The 22,667-nt window shown below is 36.1% G+C and overlaps 1 protein-coding gene across 5 annotated transcripts in view; it reads left to right on the forward strand.

Moving 5' to 3' along the window:
* Positions 1–22,667, forward strand: part of WWOX (WW domain containing oxidoreductase) — a 506,706-nt gene that overhangs the window by 113,488 nt on the left and 370,551 nt on the right. For 4 of the 5 annotated variants that reach the window (XM_035336413.1, XM_035336412.1, XM_035336414.1 and 1 more), the window contains exons 7-8: positions 9,669–9,854; positions 13,526–13,790. In XM_035336413.1, the coding sequence (XP_035192304.1) occupies positions 9,669–9,854; positions 13,526–13,790 (451 nt within the window). Of the gene's footprint in view, positions 1–9,668; positions 9,855–13,525; positions 13,791–19,428; positions 19,465–22,667 lie in introns of those variants that run through there. The other variant, XM_035336415.1, reaches the window with a different exon arrangement.

Genomic DNA, 22,667 nt, shown 5'->3' on the forward strand with positions numbered 1-22,667 from the left:
TATGCCATAATGTCATTAACAGTTCTGTAGCAGAATTATCTTTGTTAGATACTTCTGATGTTAACTGATGCTAGAGACGATCATTGACACTACATAATACTGTTCAAAGTGTGAATATATTTTTTAACCTTCACAAATCTTTGAAATCTGTAGAAATGTATTTTGTGAATTAAAGCTAGAAATGGTTGAGCTATTAAATTTGTTTTTTGAACTTCCCCAAATATACAGCTGTCATTCTGACAGTGCTACTCAGACACAAGCTTCTGGACGATGTTTTACGTTTTGAGATACTCAAAAATATTCACGTTGAATTAAGTATGGAAACATGCATAGTTCAGAAGTTACTGTTGCAGACAGAATGTATCTTAAATTTAAATAAGATCAAAGTTTGACTGCATTTGAAACATTCATAATAATATTAGGGTGAAACTTGTTTTTTCTTTCCCCACCCTCCCCCCCATGTGGTGGTACTGTGCCTTATTAAAGTCTAGGGATTGGCTTTCTGCATAAATACCTTTTTTCTTTCTTCCCTTTTTTGTTTTTCTTTCCTTCTGTTTTTATGTTCTCATACACAATTACCCCATTGTGGTAGCATGTGTCAAGTCATGTGGATCCAGAGACTGTATCCAGTATTTTTTTAATTAAAAATCTCTCAAGTTTAACCCCTCCCCACTTTTACGTTTTCATCAGATCACCTTAAATTTCATCTCTGAATGCAAGAAATGTCGCCTTCCTCAGAACATTTTGTTAAAGTAAAATCTGTATTAAAATAAAAATAGAATTGACAGTTCTCTATAAGATCACCTATAATTACATCTGCAAAAATATTCAATGCTTTTGCACATTAACAAGAAGAATGTTAGGTGTTTTTTGCACAGTTTTATGACTACAACTGGTCTGTCTAAAATTTATGAAATTGCCACTTGTCTTTGGAGCATTATCCAAGTTTCTTCCTTAAGTTACAGACTCTCTTTCTTTTGCATTTGGCATCTAAAGACAGGGGACTGTTTCTGTTTCACTCAGTACCTGAATGCTTGCATTGGCTGTTTTGGTTGGCTCAGAAGACATCTAGCTCTTTAGGTTGGAAACAAAATGGAGAGTGATAAATGTGACCAACTGCTTTTGAACTATTTTTTGACTCCTCTTTAATGTGGTGGCAGGAAAATATTTGATAAATTCTCAGCACCAAAATTTCAGCATAGTCTGTAATATTGATAGGAGTGCCACCCCCCAAGTTGGCATCAGGGAGGATGATTTGGCTACTGTTCATTTGTAGAGTCAGAGCAGACAGAGACCCTTGCATAGTTGCTGTAAATGCCACCGTGGCATGGAACTGGACTATAATTATGAAATAATTTTGAACTAAGAAAGAAGACTAAATCTGTCTCCCATTAGTTATATTCTGGTAAACTGTGGGTGTGAAGATTAACAAATGGAGGAGTCTTCAGGTGTGCTCAAACTCTCAAGTTACAGTGGAGGATCAAGGGAATAAATTTTCAGAGTCCAGGATTATTTATTTAAATAGGAGACAGGAACCATATCTCTGCTCACAGGCAACTGCCCAGACCAAACTTTTAGTCATTCCTTCCTGCTTATGCTGCATAACCAGTAGATATTGAATTATTTTCTGAAAAAATAAAAATAAAAAGAAGAAAAAGAAGTGGTTTCAGCAGAAGGGATGAAAAGCTATCTCTTTGCCCACCAGCAGCAGAGTCTACAGTCTGGTGGTTAGAGTGCTCCTGAAAGCTAGGAGGTCTTTTGGATATTATCAGATCATTACACACAGCTGCATGTAATTACTATGTAATTACACAATGGGGATGGCATTGGTACCAATGGCAGCAGCATTCTGGCTTAATTCTTTAGGACTTTGAAAAGTGGCCTGTGAGGATCCAAAAGGAAAGGAGGCACCTTGTAATAGGTTTGAACCAGGTGTTCTTGAGAAAATTTAGGGTTTGCTTTGTCCTTAAAATTTCTTTTCTGACTTATTGTAGCCAGGCATGTGTTAAGACTGGGAATCCCTGGTGGCTTTCTGCTCAGCACGCTGGTGGTTTTGGTTCCCATTCTGAGCTATGTGTTCATGTCACAGTCTAAGATGAGTCCAAGGTGGCTCAAAAATGTTTTGGATTCCACTTCTAAAAGTCTTCAGAGGCAGTGCCTTTTTAAAAAAAAAAAAAACAACAAACAAAACCCATAAGATGCACCAGCTGTGAAGGGTATTTTCAGTACCCAAGGAAGTAAAATATATGTGACTTAATATGCCTGATTAAAATCTATTCTATTGCAAATAAAACAAGGATTTTGCAGCATTATAGCTTAATGGATTTTAAGGAGATCTATGTGTTTAATCAATGCTGTCTTCTAAAAATTCTGAAATATAAAGAAGAGTAGCTATTTAATTGCATATACATTAAAATATATTTAGTCAATTTAGTTAAAGCTTTTCTATTGGAGGTAATTAAAACATATGAAGGCAGAGTCTTCTGGCACTTGGGTATGGATGCTTTACTGCTGACATTAGACAGGCCACGCATATGCCACATGCGTCTTAATCTTAGAATCCAAAAATTTGTGTTAGAGTCTGCAAAGGTTGTATTTCTTCATTAGCTGTTCCCAAGGCATCAAAAATCCCAGAGGATGTCAAAGGACATTAATTTTTATCACAACACAGAATCTTTCAGGTCTGAATGGCAGCACACAGCTGCTGGGGGCTTTCTGAACTTGATTACAGCTCTATATATCTCTAGGCAAAACAGAGGAAGGAGTTGTCAGTGGCAAGTGAAATGTTCAAAATGCATGAAGTGTTTTATTGTTTGAATGATCAACTGTGGTCTCTAGAATGTGTTCCAAGGGGTTAGCTGTTTTCAATAGGAAATACCAAAAATATGTAATAAAAGTAGTAATTGACCTTTCTCGTGAGTTGTAGCTTCCTTTTTTTTCACAAGTACTTAGTGTGTGCAAAAGAAATTTGTATCTTTGGAAGCACATGCAAAACCAACAAATCATTCCATGGTTACTGCAAAATGAATGTTCCTTTACAGCTGGCTTATGCTTATTAGTAACTGGTTGTGCATATTTGGAAATGATGCTTTGCTGTTGGGATTTTGAAAAATATTGTATGTGTCCACTTTAGAAGGACTTTTACCAGATCACCAGATTCCAGATATTTTCATTGCTACTGTCTTCTAGGTATCAGAGAAATAAATAAATAAATAAATCTTTGCAAGGTGTGGAAAATAATGGAATGAGGTGCTCTCTTTACTTTGTCAGAGCTTTTGAAAAGGAAGAAGAGGATACAGAATGGAAATCTTGAAATGTTGAACAGGTACAGAAATTAAGTTGCAGAGCCTTGTCCTACCCCAGGTCGGCCTTGGGAATTTCAAAATCCATATCATGAGGAATTTTGTGTCCTCCGAGATACAGAACTAGCAAAGATGCAGCACTTTGACGAAGGAAGATGTGGTTTCTTGGATGGGTTTTGTTTTGAAGTGCAGTCCTGAGGAGGCACTGGGTTTATTAGGAAAGAGCAGCACTGATGCTTGTTAATATCAGTACCCTGCATATAGTGTTTGCTGTCAGAGGTGATTTAGGGTTAGATTAGAGCTGTGCAGAAGGAAATTCACAGCTGTGGATAATGGATCCCCAAAAGGCAAAAGTGTCCCTGGTATGAACCTAATGGAAGAACCTCTCCCCCCAAGCTTGTGAAATATAATTCTTCCTCCTTGATAAGAGATAAGGTATATTTGAACAGGAAGAGAAGGCTCTAAACTCATGGATTGAGTTCATTGAACCTTGCTCAGAGATTTGCTTCTTCAGACCTTCAAGAAAATGATAGAGGGAGGAATGGCATACATACGGAACTGAGCTAATCCCTGGGGCACTAGGAAGGCATCTGCCTTGCAGTTACCAGTTAAAAGTAAGAACACTAATCTGACCTTCGCTTTAACTAAACAATTTGTTAGCATAGATGGTTTACTGTTGTAATGATATCAAATAACAAAATGTAGATTAAAAAATTCCTAATTCCTCAGATTTCTAGTATCATATACCAATTGTGGTATATAAAACAGCCAGGTGTGGGAGACAGATCATGCCAACAAATTGAACCTAATCCCTGCTTTTCTTATTTTGTGTGTAATCCCTGTTTTTCTTATTTTGTGTGTAGTCTTTGTGAAACTCATACAGGAGTAAAAGGTTAAAATCCCAATTTGGATCATTTTTACGGGAAGATGCTTTGGGCAGCATAGGTTTTACTAAGGTCAGATTGATAGCAACATTACAAATGTTTTAAGTGTTAACATTAAATGTTTAATTGTTTCATTTTTTAGTATCAGATCTGAATTTCTCTTTAGGAGTTCAACTTTAAAATAATCACAATAGTGGAAATTACTTCTGTACCTCAATTGAATGGAAAAGTAAGGGTTTCTCAAACTTTTCGATCCCCCTAGAGCTAAAATGACAGAATTTTTAATTCAAAGGATGATTACTTATTAATTTCTGGGAGTGTAAGATGTATTTTTTTGTAGTTTTTTTTTTTTTTTTTTTTTTTTCCAGTAGGTGTAAGAAAAACTAATAAAGGGAAAAATAGGACTAATGGTTGTTTCTGTTTAAATCTAAATCTATTGAGACCTTTGTTACTTCCACAAACTTTTATGAAATTGTACACTCAAGGTTTTATAGAGGTAATGAATAATGATTGAGATGGTTGACCTATATGGCTGTATGTATTTTATGAAGATATAGGAGCAGCTGCTCATAATAATTGCCATGTATTTGGTATGAAGGGAGAAGCAGAACAGTTTCAGTCCATTCCCATTAATCTCTTGGAAGTGGGGCAGAAGTATTTGCTGATCAACAGTGTCAAATCCTGCAAAAAATTCCAGTAGGATGAATTTGAGAGAATTTTCCTTGCTTATAGCTGGAGGTCATCCATTGGGGCTCTAAGTCCCATGTTAGTACCTTACCTTAAAATGAAACCTGTCTAACAAGGATCCACAATTCTGTTAGCTTACAGGTGGCTATATAGGCTATTTTTACTGGCTTTTCAGTCAACACTCTTAGAAAAAGGGAAGTTAGGCATTAAGCATTTATTTTCAAAATTCACAGAATTAAGCAGTGCTTTTTTTTGTGTTTAAGTTTTCATCAAAGTAGTAAATGTTTTGGGGTCAGTGCTAGATTACACGTGGTAGTGAGATCTGCTGCTGTCTGACAGCAATGATTTCCTCATTGCTCAGTTTCCCATCATTGTTCCTTACATGATTGAGAGGAACTTCTGGAGAAGGTTGTTTAACTTTTCTTTTCTATTCTTTTCTTTTTTTTCTTTTCTGGGGAGCCATAAGACTAGTCTTAGTTACCCTCTTTGTGAATATAGACATCTCCTCACAGAAGTAGTACCATTTTCTAGCTTTGAAAGAAAGCAACCTGGTTTTCAGAGGTACGGGATGGAAAAATTTGGTAGGCTGTGACTTTGCTTCTTTATGGAAGAGAAGGCACATCTCTCTGCCTTCTTTACTGGCTGTGACATAGGTCTACAGTTGCTTATGGGATTTGGGGGATATGGCAAAACCTTTTCTGTTGAATTTCTGTGTAATTCCAAACAGTGTGAACTTTTCAAATCACTTGAGAAGTGCCCCAGATGGTGTGACATTCTGCTTCATGGGAAGATTTGAAAGTATTCCCTTTGCATAATTTCTAGTTAACTATTTCATTGCATTTGAAATGGGAGAACACCAAAGCCAAGAACTCTGTTGACATTTTGGTGGTGTTTGTTTAACCTCCTAGTGCACAGGCTACATTTGTTGAAAAATATTATTCTTACCTTTGCAAATCATCAGTAATTAATTCCCTTGGAAATATCTACTGCTTCACACAGCCAGCTTGGGAGTCTGCTGACAGATCATAGTTTTACATCAGGTGCTAACAAATTGATTATTAAATTTTGTAACTAACTGATTTATAGCAGCAACTTAATTTCTGTATCTCTAATGTATTCACTTATTGCATTTTAAAATAATGCAGAACAGTTGTATTGCTTTGATTCTAATGGTGAATTTAGCAGTATATAAGATCTGAATGACTTGCCTGATACAAGGCTTGGTGATATATCACAGGCTTGTGAAGTGCACAAGATATTCAATGGTTTTCAGCTGAGATATTCACAGTTAAGAATGTCCTTGTTAATTCTACATGCTTTTAAACTTTCACTAAATTGTAGCTACATTTACCAGCATGATGAGAGTTTTCTACAATTGCTGGGTAGCTTGCAGTTTAAGCAGTATATTCTTGAGTCTCAGTCATGCTGTGAATTATAAGAAACAGTGACTACATGCTATGGTGGAGCAGCTTATGTTCAACTCCCAGAACATACTTAAATTGTAATGGTAGAGAACATTAGCTCGCTGGGTGTGATGTAAGTCACTGACTGAAGGCATTTTAAGGAGACATAAGGGTAAATTTTCAAAACATTCTGCGAGGTTTTAACTACATGGTGTTTCCAGAAATATCAAATAGGTGTCATAGTTAAAAGGAGCAGCTTGGTGATGTCAATACCAGGAGTAAATACTAAAGAAAATTTTCTTTTGCTGGTCACATTTTTTGTTGGTCTTAGTTGTGCCTTTGATGTAGAATTAGAAGCTACTTGAAACCAAGGGGAGATATTTTTTTTTTTTTCTTTTCCTTGGGCTCAGGAGGAAGCCTAATGTCGATCACAGCAGTGTTTTTAATGAACTTATGAAATCAAGGTCATAGTTCTGCTATCACTTAAAAATACTCCTGTCATAAAGCAAAACTGTAGTGCCAGATGTGTGGTGTGAATCGTCAAGTATCTTAAAAATTTTGTTCCTGCATAATGATACGGTCAGTGATACAGAGCTCTGCACCACTGAGATTAGAATCTGTCATCTGTGGCTGAAATTCATAACCATATGATGGCTGTTACATAGGTAATGTGAAATGGGTATGTAATTTCATTCATTTCCTGGTGTGTAAATGTCCAGGTCACAAAAACTTAGATGACAGTTTTCAGTAATTGGACCTTTGTTAGCAGTCATACCAGAGACACTGATAGCTTAGTGGTCATGGATCCAGATCTGAGAGGTGGCTCTTTTGGAGCTGAAATGAAGCACAACAGCAGTAGCTGTTGATATGACCCTTTAGGTTTCTTTTCTGTGATGTGTTCCAGAGAAATAACTTTTAAAATATTTCAAAGCACTAACACTAATTAAAAATGTAGCAATTCTAAAAGGTAATCTGATATTACTTTTTTAGTAGGATATTAGTTTAAAATGTTTCTGTATTCATTTTTGTTTCTTCACAGATTTTTTATAGAATATTGTAAATACTTTTAACTTTACTGTCTCTTTAATTTTAATTATCTGTATTAAAAAAAGAACAAAATAGTATTCAAAAAATAAAAATATAATGAAAAAGACAAGCATAATTTTATTTCTTTTATAAAACCCAATTAAATGTACTTACATTTTAAAAGACTACATTTTATAGTTTTATAATTCTAGAATTCTCTTTTTAATTAATTAAGCTGACAGATTTAGGTATAGAGTGCATATTTTGCCTCTGGTAGTTATTGTGTAATTAGTATTAATGAAGGATATTAGAATTTGGATAGGTAGAATATAATGCTGATTCATTTGTGGGTCCTTTCCATCTTACTCTGGTGTGTTACTTCATACTACATATAACAATTATCAAATAGAGTTACAATATTTTTATAAAACAGTACCATATTTGCTTTTGCAGGGAATTATGATGGTATTTTCTGTATTACTGCAGTACTCACGTGCCCCAGTTCTGAAACAGAAGGCTCTTATACCAAAAAAGCATCTATGCTGAAGAAACTTGTTCCTTTTCCCAGCAGTTTTACAAATCTGTAAATTAATTCTTGCCAAAGCTTTACATAAACTTCTAGGAGAGATGATGAATCATCCAAAGTTTCCCCACATGCACTCAATCTTCATAAGGCTTTGTTTTCCTCTTGGCAGATGCATCTCTAACAGGCAAAATGAACTTGGATTTAAAATATTTTGATAAAATATGCCTTAAAAGATTGGATACCTTTTTAAAAATATGGTCTTGAATATCCTAGCAAATAGTCTGCTCCATGCAGTGTTGGGTGAAGCTGCAAAGGCAAATAAAACAACAAACAAACAAAAAAAAACTGCCTTTGTGCAAGTTGGTTTGAGCAGAAAAAGAGAACCTTGCCTTTAAAAGGACAGTCCCTTTTTATCTTCAGTTACTCTTGCAGATGCAGCATGTATATGAAGATATTACATGTGTTACTGCCCAAAAGGAAAATCAGAAATTCAGCACTTCTGAAAATGAGCTTCCCAAAGTGCACAGATGTTTCATACTGCTTCTGAAGCTTTTTGTTATTTTTGTTTTCCAAATTGGCACAAGGACAGATACTAGCTTCTTAATTTCTTATAAAACCAGATTATAGTGGTAACTTCCCAACAGGCTCAAAGTTGTAATTTATTTAAATAAAGACATGTAGCCTACTCTTTATGTCCCTGATCATGCACAGATTTCAGTATTTAGCTAAGGTACATTTGATTCCACAAGAAATGTTTTTGAAAACTGGGCTATCAAAACCCAAGCTTTTCAAACATACAAGAGGGAACCTAATTCAGTGTTTATTTGACAACATGGGATATTTTTCATGTTCTTTTCCAGAATTCCTTTTGCAGATGCTCATAGTGGAGATTTGAGCCATATAGGAAAATGATCTGATGCTGGGTCTCCATCTTCTTTTGTGTGTAGGGCTATGAGGAAATAACTTGAAAAGAATGGAGGACAAACAGCTTTTTTTCCTAGTTGTGCTTCAGTTATTATATTTAAAATTAGAGTTTATGTTGGGTGGTTGATTTTGCATTTGTCATGGGACTTGGTCAACTACAGTAAAGGTGAAGTAAGTTAGAACAGGCTGCTCAAACAAGTGCAATGATTTAAATATTTTGGTGTTAGGATGCTACAGCTACTAGTACACAGTGCAGGGGTGAAAGGCATTTTTTTGCCAGGCATTACTTTCTGTAACCTATCCTATTTAATTATTCTGGAGCAGGGATGCCAGATGCAGACTCAAGTCTGAGGTCTGCAGCTCTGTTGCCTTTGCTTAGGTCTGTTGCATTGGATTCTTACTCAACGACAAGAATACCGTATTATGGCCCAGCTTTTCTCAGTCATGAAACAATCTAGCAAATGCAGATCTATCTGAGGTCTGTGAATCAGAGCCTTTGCTGTGTTTCACAAGTATTTGAAAAAGGAAAGAACAGGAAAGGTGTTTGTCCTTGGTCTTGCTATTGAGATTAAGACATCCTTCTCTCACCTTGGTGCTCATGGGACTGTTTTTCACTGTTTTCTCCTCAGTCTTTTTGCACAGCAGTGCAACACTTTGCTCTTCCTTAAACACACTTTCCCAGAGGTGCCGGCAGTGTCGCCGAGTGTCTCTGCTGTACCCTGTGGTGGGCTCATTGTCGAGCCGTCATGGGCCAGCCCCCACCTCTCCTCATGGAGCCCAGCCCTGCGGCCTAGGCCATGATGCCTACACTCAACGCACACGTTGACCTGGTTCACAAAGGAATGCATTTAGATGTATTTCACTGAAACTTCTCCCTTGACTTAATTTTGTTCTTTAATTCTTCTGATTATTCAAGGCCTCTTCACATCCTGATCTGCAATGCTGCCACTTTCGGTGCTCCGTGGTGCTTGACAGAGGATGGCCTGGAGTCTACCTTCCAGGTGAATCACTTGGGGCATTTCTATCTCGTCCAGCTTCTGGAAGATGTTTTACGCAGCTCATCTCCTTCAAGGGTCGTGGTGGTGTCCTCAGAATCACACAGGTTTGTTAATGTTACCGTGCTTTTTCGATTTCATTGAAATCTGCAATCCTTAAAACAGAAAATGGCTATGGTGGAACTGCAAAAGTTTTTAAAAATGAAAGGCCCTGCTCTAAAGCATGTGTTTGAATAATCTTTTTTAAAATAGAAGTTCTGCCAATGTCTGGATGTTACTGCATTTGGTTCTATTGCTGTATATAAAGTTGTTCTAGTTTTGTAATAATATGGAGGTATTTTTTGATCATTCTTTGTATGAATGCAGATTTTCACCACATTTCAGAACACTTATTGATTTTGCTAGGAGATGGAATAATAATTGATTAAATCTGAATGGCATGACCTATATTGATTTGTCATTCAACAACTTCAACATCTTACCAAGAAGAATGTGCAGTTATTTTAGCAGGAGAAACAATGCAATTAAAAACTGCTAGATGAAATCCAATTGTTTTATAATGAGAAATTAGGGAATTCAATGCAAACATTAGCTGTACAATATAAATGGGAACTAGTATAGTTAATACATATTAGAAATCTGGCCATGTCTCTTTTGGTGAAAATTTTAATTAAAATATTAGATGCTCATCATTCTACTGCCATGACAAGTACAGTTGGCAAAACAGACATTGTGAAATTTACCTTATTTCAGATGTGCTTGAGGTGTTTGTGTTAATAACTGAAAAGAATGATTTAAATTAGAAAGTTCCTTGTGGTGCAAAATTAATACCCCAATTCTGACTTTTAAAAGGCACAAGCCAATTACTGGCTTCTGATTTAGTTCAGGGACTGATTTAGTTCAGATTAGACTATAATGTCCAATTTTAAACATTTGATTTTAAACGTTGATTTCTGTTTCAATTCTGGTTATGTGTAACAGCTCTAGCAAACCCAAAGGAAGAACGTGTATGTGTGTGTGTGTGTGTTTGTGTGTGTGTGTTTCCTGCCTTCATATTTCTGAAATGTTTTAGTGACCCAGAATGAAGCTTATTTTTTTAATCACGTTTCCATAAAATGTAACCCCAGGGACCTGGTAGAGAGAGACCAGCCAAGGGTCAGGCTGAAACCTTTATCACTTCCAAACACAGGGGCTTATGGTATAAATGACACACTGCAGATAGATTTACTTTTACCATTTTAAATTTATGATGGCTGAAATGAAAGGAAGCAATAGAAAATGCCAGTAATAATCCTCCCTGGTGTTAAAAGACATGAAATGTCTAGTAATTAGGTGGTAACAAAATCTGGACATCCTTATCTTTGGAAATCACACCAGGTCTGTGAAAGCAAGTAGCAGAGTCCTGTTAGGAGTGAGGAAGGCTACTGCAGGGCAGTCAAGATAGCTTTAGAAATAAATCTGCCAACTCCAATCACTTGCCAGATGTGGATGGCACAATGGGATACGTATAAATGAGCTGTTATTTAATGGGAGATTATGTTGAATTGTCAGCTGCTTGATCCCCTTTGTAAGTTTGTGTCTGATAGTATTTTAAATGGCATCTTTGTTTTTCACTGTATTAAGCATTATGTATAACCAGAGCTCAAACTCTGGGCATCTTTATCTGTTTTCAAAAACATTTTTAAAGTTCTTATTGCTAACTCAGTAAAATCAGGAAAGGTTTATAGAAGTCCATCAAAAAATAAGTAACAATCTATGTTTGAGAAAATAATAAACACAACTACTTGATTCCCCCCTTTTTGAGGGGTTCAATTCATGTCATATCTTAACATTTAAAATGGCCATTTTAAATTACTTTGGTTTTGCCTCCAATCTGTTTAATGGCCAAAGCTGGTGTAAGCAGTTAGTTTAGACATTAGGTATTATTGGATAGTAGTACTTTCTGACCTACTTGAGAACTCTGAGCCTTAAACTATGTTGTAAAACAGAAGTGTTGGTATCTAATTACTTCCATAAACCTTGGCTGGATCTTTTTGCTGGAGTCAAGACCCCCTGTTATGGGAAAAATAAAGTCCCATGTTTGCAGAAAATATTACACTAGACAGCTCCAAGGCAAAATATTTATTTGCCTCTCTGGTTCTTCGTTCTTTTTTAGTTACTTACCTGGATTCAGCACAAATGAAATCTATTTAAATTAAGCTTTTGGGTACTTTAAGAACATCATATTAAAATCTGAATAATAAGTAGGTTGACTTTCCTTCTGTTTTTATTTCTGTGTAGTTAATTTGATTGTACAGCCCTTATCCTACTGAATTCAATGAGATTGCCGACATAAGTAAGATTGACTCACATAAGTACCCTTGCAGGACGGGACTGAAATTATGCCAGTGTGTTTCCATTGTACAGGATACACAAAGTATCTTATTTATAGATTATTTCTGGTATCCTAAGTGGTTACTTGAGGAATGAATATAGGAAATTCCTCCCAGAATAGTCCTGTTAATTTCAGAAATGTATGTTATTTAACTGAAAATTATGAAAGAGAAATTTTGTTGTTGAAATTGAAGGACTTATTCTGCAAGATACAGGACATCCTGGATTCCTCTTCAGTTCAAATACTGTAGTTGCTTTTATCTAAGTGCATTATAATTCTGCTCACAAGATGGATATAGAAATTCCAGCTGATCTCTTCATTTCTGGCCATGAGATGCAAAATTAGTAAAGATATTTTAAAACATTTTTCTAGTGTGTACTATAATTATGTTTATCCCTGTTCTCCCTAGCTGATTCTGAAAACTCAGTATTGAAAAGAGCTTGCTAAATCCATTTTATTTTTAGTAGCTCTTCTGAGTGGAACAAAGGTCTGTAGCTAAATGTAGTATTTTCTCTAATATTAAGATATACCAGTAAATTGATAAATCAAAATCGTATGAATTGGAAAAAAATACTATATGAAAAAATCATTTTCTTCATCTAAATGTCTTTAGAACATTCACTACTTTGTTATTAAAAAAAGGGGGGGGGGGGAGGGGAAGAAACAAACAGCTGGTATTTAATGACTCTGTCAGACCCAATTAAAAAACATCAACTAGTTACTTTGATTTGTGTTCAGCCATGCCATGGGTATACTTAAAAACATTATACTCTGCCAGAACTCATTTTGGCTTTGTTTACGTTTGTCTTTTAAACATATAAGACTATTGATGGCAAGTTACCAAGGTTATAACCCCTTTATATTCATCAATTTTTAATCTAAAAAAGAGTCTAAGAGGCAGTGAGACTCATCCATAGTTACTTGAACACTTAAATGAAAGTGTGCAGTATATGGACACTGGATGAAATAATCAGGGGAAGGGAAGAAGGGGAAATAAAAGGATGCTGTTTTTCTCTGTTTCTAAGACAGCGCTATTTTATCCTGCATTCTTTTCTGAAAGTTATTTGTGCTTTTGTGTACCTATGGTAAAATATTTTTCAGGATTTAAAATAATGTAATTCATACGTTATATACAATGCCTTTAAGTCATTAAAACATTTTCTGGACTTGTTTTTACTTATTATTGACATACAATAATTATTCAATAATTTTACTGCTGTATTGTATGCGACTATTCCTTGGGCTTCAAACACTTTCCATTAGATACTTGCAACTGCTAAATAAGCTGTTGTTTTATTTTGATTCTAGCCAAGTTCTACTCAGCTGTCTGTCTACATTTTATGTTGTTCTTAATGAGAGTGAAATTAACTGTGCGGTATCAAAGGAATATGTCCCGTTTTTTAGATTTACAGAAATTAAAGATTCCTCTGGAAAACTCGATTTCAGCCTGCTTTCTCCATCTAAGAAGGAGTATTGGGCTATGTTGGCCTACAATCGTTCCAAGCTTTGCAATATACTGTTCTCCAACGAGCTGAACCGACGCCTTTCTCCCCATGGGGTGACGTGTAATTCAGTCCATCCTGGAAATATGATGTACTCCTCCATTCATCGTAGCTGGTGGGTGTATACCTTGCTGTTTACCTTGGCTCGACCTTTCACCAAATCCATGGTAAGTGAATGACTTACAGTATTTTACACATCTTCAGTTTTAAATCAGGGGAGTAAAAAACCCAGATGGATATATTTTCTTTGACCTTTTGCCTTTCATAACTACAACCCTGATTCTAATGACAAACATAATGTCAAGATAATGAATGCTCTAGAAAAGGTTACTTCAACCATTTTAGATGAAATTTGTCAATCTGCACTAAAGTCACTGTGTTAGATGGATTGCATGACTGCCATGTTTGAGTATGTGACTTTCACTTGCTGTGATTAAGGTAGTTGTATATTTTAGGTGTGGTATAGTTTAGAATTATTTCTGTGCTAAGTACATGTAAAACAAAAAAAACCTTTGGTTTTTAAGTGGAATATGCTTGACTGCATTTTTTATGTAAACAGATGGCCTAGTTAGAAAAGATACTACAGGCATTATTAATGGCTGAGGGAAAGTGCTTTCAGTGGTAAAAGCACTTTCATTCATATTTAAAAATAAAAAACAACAGAGATTTTCTTGATTCTTATAAAGCACTGAAGACAGTGGGAGTTTTCCCTTTGTCTTCACATTGGGCTTTGGATTGGGATGAAGATGCAATGAAAGGCTATGCTGTTCTTTCATAGACAATGTTAAGAAGCTTCATTATATAAGAAATTTCAGCATCTCTAGTGTTTGGAGGTAGTTACTCTTATCTCTTGAACATCTGACACAGATTTTTTTTAAGGAGTACAAAGTCATTTTCTGAGCAGATGACTTTCACTTCATTGAGAACTGGGTTCCTTTTAACCTTATTGACTGTTTCTCACCCTTTTTTTTTTTTTTTTCTGACAAAGAATGATATTACTAAAACAAGAACAAGGGGAGGAAGTTTCCCTTCAATATTTGGAGCTAGGAGTCAGGGAAATTAAAAAAAATAACACCCCTGCAGAACACAGCAATTTGTTCAGGCCCAAATGAGGCCCCGTTTACAAAGGACTTCATGACTGACATGAGTAGTTGTGTAACGTAAAATACTGTCTCCTGAGCTGGTGATAGAGACCAAATTAATGGCTTTTATTTGAAAAAGAGTGGGGAAGCAATTGTAGATTAATCTACAGCATAACCTCTAGAAGTTGAGCAAATCACTGGTGGAACTTGTATATATAGCTACAAAAAAAAGGATTGCTTGTACATTGAAATCAAGTTCATAGTGAGATAATGAAATTCATCTTAATTTTTACTGGGTTAATGTAAGTGGAAAACACATCTTAGAGTGTTTAAAACTTTTGTTACATGTCCAAAAATGAACAGCTTCTTCAACAATACAGAATATTCGGTAATGTCCACAGAGCAAAAATATAAACAGCCTTTCTAGCGTGGCATGCTGACAATGAAGCAGTCAGAATCGTCCTCACACCTCTAACCTCATTTTGCAGCCTGTACATATGCAAAACCTTTTTATGTCCATGAGATTGGTGAGTGAGCCTTCTGGCAGCTTGGGACAAGTAATAATGTCTTTCAACAGCATGTTTCTTGACCAGAACTTTTAAAACCATGTCTCTGCTGTGTTAGAGGTAGTTTATACAAAAAATTCTTGAAGTTCTCCTGGGAATGGATAAATGAATGTTATCAATGTCCAGTGAAAAGGATCCAGTCTGTGGAACTTTTACGAATTGTTAGTTTTATTTGCTCTGACGTATTTTCACAGAGGAGCCTTTTGTATTTGTTGCTCTGATAAACTCATCCTCTAAGGAAAATAGTGAAACACTCAAGTTCATTTTGAAGTCTTTAAAATGACTGATAGATTTTTGATAGTATCTTTTTATGGGTGGTATGTAAAAGAGAATACAAAATACAGTACAAAAGATGCCAACACTGAACACCAGTGCACCCTAGTCCAAGCCTAATTGCTTCAGTAAGTCCTTTTGTGTTTGTATGTATTTCACTGAGGTTATTTGATTATTATGATGGTGGATATGGATGAGGGTAAGAGTCAGTCTTGTAACTCATTGTGATATTAATTTTTATGTTCCCTTGAACCTCATCACTAACCTGGAGTAAATTTTGCTGTGGATCTTTCTGTGGGCTTCCTCTCAGTATTCCTATGGCAACTCACCCCAGAGCTTAGATGAGTTTTTTTGATCAGAATACTGGGTGCTTACCTTAGAGCTTAAAGCTGCAGTCCCAAGGTTACGAACTTGTCCGTCCCTGTGGTTTGCAAGGATGTCTGCATTGCACAATGCAGCATGATGCAGCAACATTTAAAGTAGTTGCAACTGAGCTGGGTCCGTACCTGGAACTGAGAGATCCATCTCAAGTCTCTGAGGAAAGAGGTAAGGTTTATCAGTTCAGGCAAGGTGCCATGCAGGTGTGGCTGTACCAGGACTGTGGCATGGGGAGAGCCTAACTCCTCTGGAGCCGGTCTGAGCTCTTTGCTACATTTTGAACTGTAAGGGTTCCTGGTCTTTGTACAGATACATTCGGACAAATACATACATGCAGATGTCTATACATAGACACATGCACGTATTGACTGCATCTGCACCTGATTTTAACTGGGGCTTTTCATTTTATTGTAGTAAAATCTATTCATAAAATAAATAAATTTAATTTTTTTTTTCACCAAGATGGACTAACAACAGTTCTTGAGAGTGGTGGATAGGTCAGAATAACACTCATAGTTACAGCCATTTTGGAAATTTTGAAGCTACATGCAGGAGAAAATTAGAAGATGTTTGTTTCCCTACTAGTTTATTCAGAAAAATTGAATTCTGTGTTCTGTTCTGGCTCCAATTTACTACTGAGAGCATTAGTCTTCATGCTTCTGACTTAGTTGTCATCATTCTTTATGGCCCTTATAAAGTTATCTGTCATAGCAGTTTAGTAATTATTTTATTTCCAAGAATGAACAAATATACAGTGTGTATCTGAAAACTTTTTATTTTATAGTTGTTCAGTTCTTGAATGTTGAACAGCTCCACATTGGTTAATGAGGATGTAATATTTTCTTCAGAAACGCATGTTATTGCATACTGTGAATCTCTATTTTTGGGAGAGGTCATGCAGCCTCTGCCACGTGGCTCTTGGGATACTCAGCATGACAGAACTTAGCTTAGGAAACACTGCCAGTAGCTGTTCAGTTTTAGCTGATTCCCTGAAGCACTGAGAAGCAATGTTCTAATATCACACTTCTTATTTTTCTGTTTGCTGTTATTTGCTGTGACTACAGTGACTCAATTTCTGTAATTAGGACGCTTCACCAAGTCATGCAATTTAAAGCTTCTGCTTAAGGAATAGTGTTGCAGATCACCCTTCTTTATAACCTCTATTTCCTAAAATGAACAAACATGCTTAGATGTGATTGGTCTGTCTTTCAGGTGTGAGGCTTTTAGATACATAGTTTTAGTTGTTTCTGTAAGTGGCTCATACCTTACTGAAAGAAGTGCAACATTTCTAAACCTGTCTATGAGTGCTTACAGCACAAAAAGATAGCATGTTTGTGCTGGCTATAATTAACTTTTCTGTTGAATCACAGAGAGCTGTCTGGACAGCTCTTGAAACATAATACAATATTTATATTATTGATGGCTATAGGTGTACAGGAAGTACTTATATTAAGTAGAGCACTGGAAACTGAAAGACTGTTTCCCCTCCCCTCCTCCCCCCACCTCTTTCAAGATCTAAAATACACACGGATTTGTTAGAGAGAACTAGAGAACAAGTATTTTTATTTTTTTGTAGAAAGCAATAGTAACTGCTTCTCTACTAATGTTCTCTTTTACTTACCTCTATATAATTACTCATTAAATTGGAAAAAATCTTACAATATAATTAAATGTAAATTGAAACAAGTGGCCACCGTAAATAACAGATTGGAAGAGAAACTCTGAATGGAACATATGCATAGGCCATGCAGATGCTCAGTTGGTTTGATCTAAGACTTTAGGGTTCTGTTTCCTAGTGTTTTTTCCTACCTCCACCCTTCCCATCTCTCTTTCCCCTTATCTCCCTTTCTCTTTTCTCTTCTAGAAAGTTGGCTGAAAGTGAGTTTAACTAAGTGGCTTTTTTTTGTTGTTGTTTTATATTAATGCTAGTCATTCAGAACCCATTTCATTTTTTACTAGTTACACAGAAGATTAAAATTAAATACAGTTTTTGTAAATTTCAAGCTTAAGCTGAATGCTATCTAGTGTCATCCCCAGATGATTTTGTGAGTGTACAATGGCATATAAAATTAGCAGCAGAATGCTATTATCGCACACTTGTGATAGTCCTACATAGAACCAAATATTTTTGTTGGCAGGTAACAGAGCAGAAAGAATATCATGTGTTGGAGTAGCAAGAGCTTAACAGATGTTTCAGTGAACTAAATTTTCAAATCCTTTTACATTAAGAAATGCCTAGGGTTTGTAAAAGTTCTGAGAATATTGGGTTACATTTCCTGTTGCAGTGCAAAGCCAGCCATTGTACTAGAGTTTTAGCAGATGTGTTACCCCCTTTTAATGGTTGGGAATAAAATATTGGTTTGGTTGCTGAGAGATAAATTACAACTAGAAGAACTCAACCTGTCACGCTTAGACCTCCAGTTAGCCACAGTAAGACCATTCTGCTCTTAATTTTTCAGTGTTTAAGAGGCTGATACTTGAACTACACTTTGATTTCCATCTCTTTCCCAAAGATAGTAGCTTTTCAGAATCTGATTTTGTATTTAAAACATTTGCTATTGAGAATTATAGGAAATATTTGTAAGGGTTCCAAAGTCCTTCTGAATGTCTTAGTTCATGTAAAACAATTAATTTTTGTTGTTCTGATATTATCCCAGGAGTGTTTTAGGCAGTTGGCATGTACTTTGGTGCTCATGCAGGCAAGAGGGAAACCCCTGTGCCTACAGCTGCTTCAGTGGTTTTTCTTTTGCCATGCGTTGAAAGTGCCTACATTTAAATTTCCTGTGATGATTTGCACTCTCACTTAACATCTACTTAGAAATTCAATTTTGGCAAGAAATGAATCTGTACCTAAAGGAGTGACTTGCTTCTACCTAATGGTCATATCTGTTTGTTTTCGATGGAAGCTGAAAAGAGACCTCACAGTCTCATCATCTCTTCTCTTTCTCCTCTGTTCTTCCCTAAAGAAGCTGGAATAACCCTTAGAGTGGGGGATAGTATTCCCTCTCTAAGTAAACATTTTTGCTGTCCAAAGATCTGTGTGGGCTGCGTTGAATTGATCTTGGCTTCCTTTGCTGAATTCACAGTTCAGGCCAAATTCTGCCCGCAGCTGTGCATGAGCAGCTTCGAGAGCAGTCACGGGCAGGGTGGGTATATGTGTGTTTCAGACTGGATTTTGGCCTACAATTTCTCTGTAGGACATTCTTGAAAATACATTGGAGTTTCTTGAAAAGCAACAGGCAGTTCTTTTTGAAAATAGCCTACCAGTTTATATTTGATCAAAATGGCAGTTTCTTTTCTCAAATTGAAGCTTGGGTAGAAAGTGAAAGAGGGAGGTAGAGTGAAAGGGGATTAACTATCTACAAAATACTAGCATTTGTTGCAGTGTGTTATTTCTTTTGGAGAGTTTATAAATCACATAAGCAATTCTCCTGTTTTATATATTAATGTCTAGAGTTTAAATTTTAAAGCGATGTTAAGCAAGAGCGTTCTTTTTTAACATGCAGGTTTGTGGAGTGTGTCTCTAGGAACATGGAGGGACAGTTATTTTGCTGAACCCTGACAGCATACGCTTCTTTGCAGAACGTTGTCATCATATAAAATTGACTGAATTGGGTAAAAGGAAAGAAGGCATACGTGGAAGAATATTTTGATTGATTGTAATAGGATGGTAAAGTAATACCCCCAAAGTCATTGTTAATCATTCTGGAAGGATGGTGCAAAAATTCTTCCATGCACTTAGAATTTGCATCCTATCTAGTAATAAAATGTCATATAAGCTAGCTCATTATCAAACTTAAATTTAACTGATATGTATTTTAACTTCCTGCTAAAATAAGCATAGCACGAAATTTGAGGGTAAATTAAATCAGTTCCCCATAACCCTCACCACAGGAATGGAAAGTCATTATGAAAACCTATCCACGTGCCAAACAGAACAGCTCAGGGTCTCTGTGCAGAGCAGTGCTCGGGAGGGAGCAATGGCTGTGGAATTTGCTGTGTCCTGCACACCCTCCTAGCTCTTTGTGGAGCAGTTCTGTTATGTCCCATAGTTTTGTGGAGGAAGTAAGGAATTTCTTCCTCTCTCCCTAGATCCTTGCAGAGTTTCAGAATGTCCTGCCAAGTATGTGGGCTGCAAGGCAAGCACACATTCTGTCCATAACGTTTTATATTACAAGTAATTAAATCAGAATTTGAAATTAAAAAGCATATTTCCCAATTTTCAGGCTGAAAAGGACTTCTTGGATTAGAAAGCTATATATACACCTTGTGGAATGTCTGCATACAGGTTTGAGTTGCCCACAAATGCTAATCTTCTGTGCAACCTCACATCCAGCCTCAGTCTGCTCCCATACCGTCTCCATCTTGAAATCTGGAAAAGATTGGCCTCACAGGTAGTCAGAAGCATAGAACAGAATAACTTTTTTTCTAAAATTTGTAGAAAGTCAGTCTTGCATTCAGATATTTTCATTTATTGTTTCAGATTGTTACACCATCTAGAATCAAATGTCCTTATTGAATAATGTGTGTGTGTGTGTCAGATTTGTGGGTACAAGCTGCATTATAACCAAAATATTGAGTGCTTAACAAAAGATTTTAAAGTTAATCTTTTATTTTCCCACTCTGGTATGATTTACCCATGATTTCTTTCTTGTCTGAAAATCCCAGACTTTCATGTATGTTTTTTCTTGTGTTATTTTACAGCCTACCAAAGAAGATTTCAAGTTCCTATTATTTTGTTATTCCTTCTGTTTTACTCACCATCACTTGTAGAACACACTGCAGCTGAAGTGCCATGCTGTTTCTGAGCTGTTAGGCAGCACTGATCTGCTCTGAGTATATCTGAGGAACCATAAGGAAGCAAATTTTAGTTCCATTTGAGTGTTGAGGTGCTTGGCTGACAAGAAAGATGTTGCAGTCTGATAGTAACAGGATATTTAGCTTTTTAAATTATTTTTACCTTTATATATCATACTACACTAACTATTAGGAATTTATCTCATCCTTGCAAAGGAGTCTTTATGTGCTTAGGTAGTGAAATTCAGTGTTTTCAAAATGCTTAACATTCAGAGGGCTTTTTGTTTTGTTTATTTTGCATATTGCTGTACAGGTATTCTGTTTTTCATCGTCAAGAATTACAAAGAGATGTGGAAGTCAGTTGAAAATTTAAAGTTTTTAAAAGAAGAGAGCTCTCCTTTTCTGTGAGTTTGTATTTTCAGTGCTCTGTGAAATTCTATTTCTGTGTTTTTATTCTGCTTTGCCAGGAAAGAAAATAGCTAATAGCAGCACTAGATAATATTCTGGATTTATATGCCTCTTGGCCTCCCTTCCTTCTCCTGTCTTGCTTAGAAATGCATTCTGCTTTTTCAAAAGTGAGTGTATGCTACTTTGCCGAATAGATAGCATATTAAAACCATGGTTGTGCACAGGTTTGCAACACTTCTAGTTTTGTGGCAACACAAAATATACTTTTTCTTGTGTAGTTTATGTAAATCTAATGTTTTCTGACAGGAGTTGCTAAGAAAAAAGCAAGGCATTGAGCATACAGTTTTGTTAAAAATTAAAGATTGGGAATGAGTATAAGGGAAAATGCACAGTGAAGAACTCTTCTGAATGTGTTACACGAGTTGTATAAACTGAAAAACAAATGTGTGTGTTCATATGTTTTCTGTTTTTAGCTAACAATATTTTGCTGAGAATAATCTTGTCTACAATTTAGTAATTTCCTGCATAAACAGGCAAGTGATCTGAAATGTCAGGAAGATCTTTTCATTAAACTCATACTGATTGTTTCTACTGCTTTCATGCATTTATTTGGTGCTAACATAAGCACGTGGCTGTGAACTTTGAAAAAAAGGTAGCTATGGTCTGAAACAGTTTTATGATATGTACAGGACCAGGTCTTTTTAATGCATCTCTGAAGTAAGGCTGTAATCCTTATGTTGCAACTGGTCTTCCTTGGCCCATTCTTAAAACAGCCATGTATGAGGTAACCACCTCATGTTGCTGAAGAGCAAGTGGGAATGTGACCCCAAGTCTTTCGTTTGCCGTCAGTTGGTCGCAGGGCACTCTGGGTACCCCAGGCCCTCTGTTCCTACTCTGCACAGTTGCTGCAGACAAAGTGACTTAAGCCCTCTTCTTATCTCAGGGTTTCTCATTTGTGTGCCTGAGCAAGGTCACTTAGACAGTTTGTTGTAAATAACACAGTGGGATCCAGACCTCCTTAGTTACCAGCTAGCACATAAATCAAAGGATTATTCATTTTCTTTAATAACAGGAGAGTAATAGAGATAACATTTTTATGAATGAGTTAACTGTAATCAAAAGCAGAGTCAATGCAATGCAGTGTGTTTATAATGATCAAATGATCTGTTGCTTATATTCTAAAAATATTATAGTCTCAAATATTCTCAGCAATAAAACTTGAACTTGCAGCTAGCAATGACTTGGTAATCACTTTTTATTAAAAAGTGGACTTTCAAACTCTTCTAAATTAGTATGTTTTTTAACTTTGGACAGCCTTATAGCTACTAGGCTGTACCGCTTGCAAATAAATTAAGCACAGACAAATACACAAGGCACTGAAATTTAACCAATTATTTTCACCTATTGAAATTATGGTGTTATGAACAACGTGCAATGTGAAAAACAAATTTTGTGGGTTGAGATGTTAAATGATAAATTTGGGTTCCAGTTTAAAACTGTTGCCATCTACCAAATTGTAGAAGGCATGAGAAACCCTTAG

Source organism: Oxyura jamaicensis, chromosome 11 (assembly GCF_011077185.1).
Source record: "Oxyura jamaicensis isolate SHBP4307 breed ruddy duck chromosome 11, BPBGC_Ojam_1.0, whole genome shotgun sequence".
NCBI classification, from domain to species: domain Eukaryota; kingdom Metazoa; phylum Chordata; class Aves; order Anseriformes; family Anatidae; genus Oxyura; species Oxyura jamaicensis.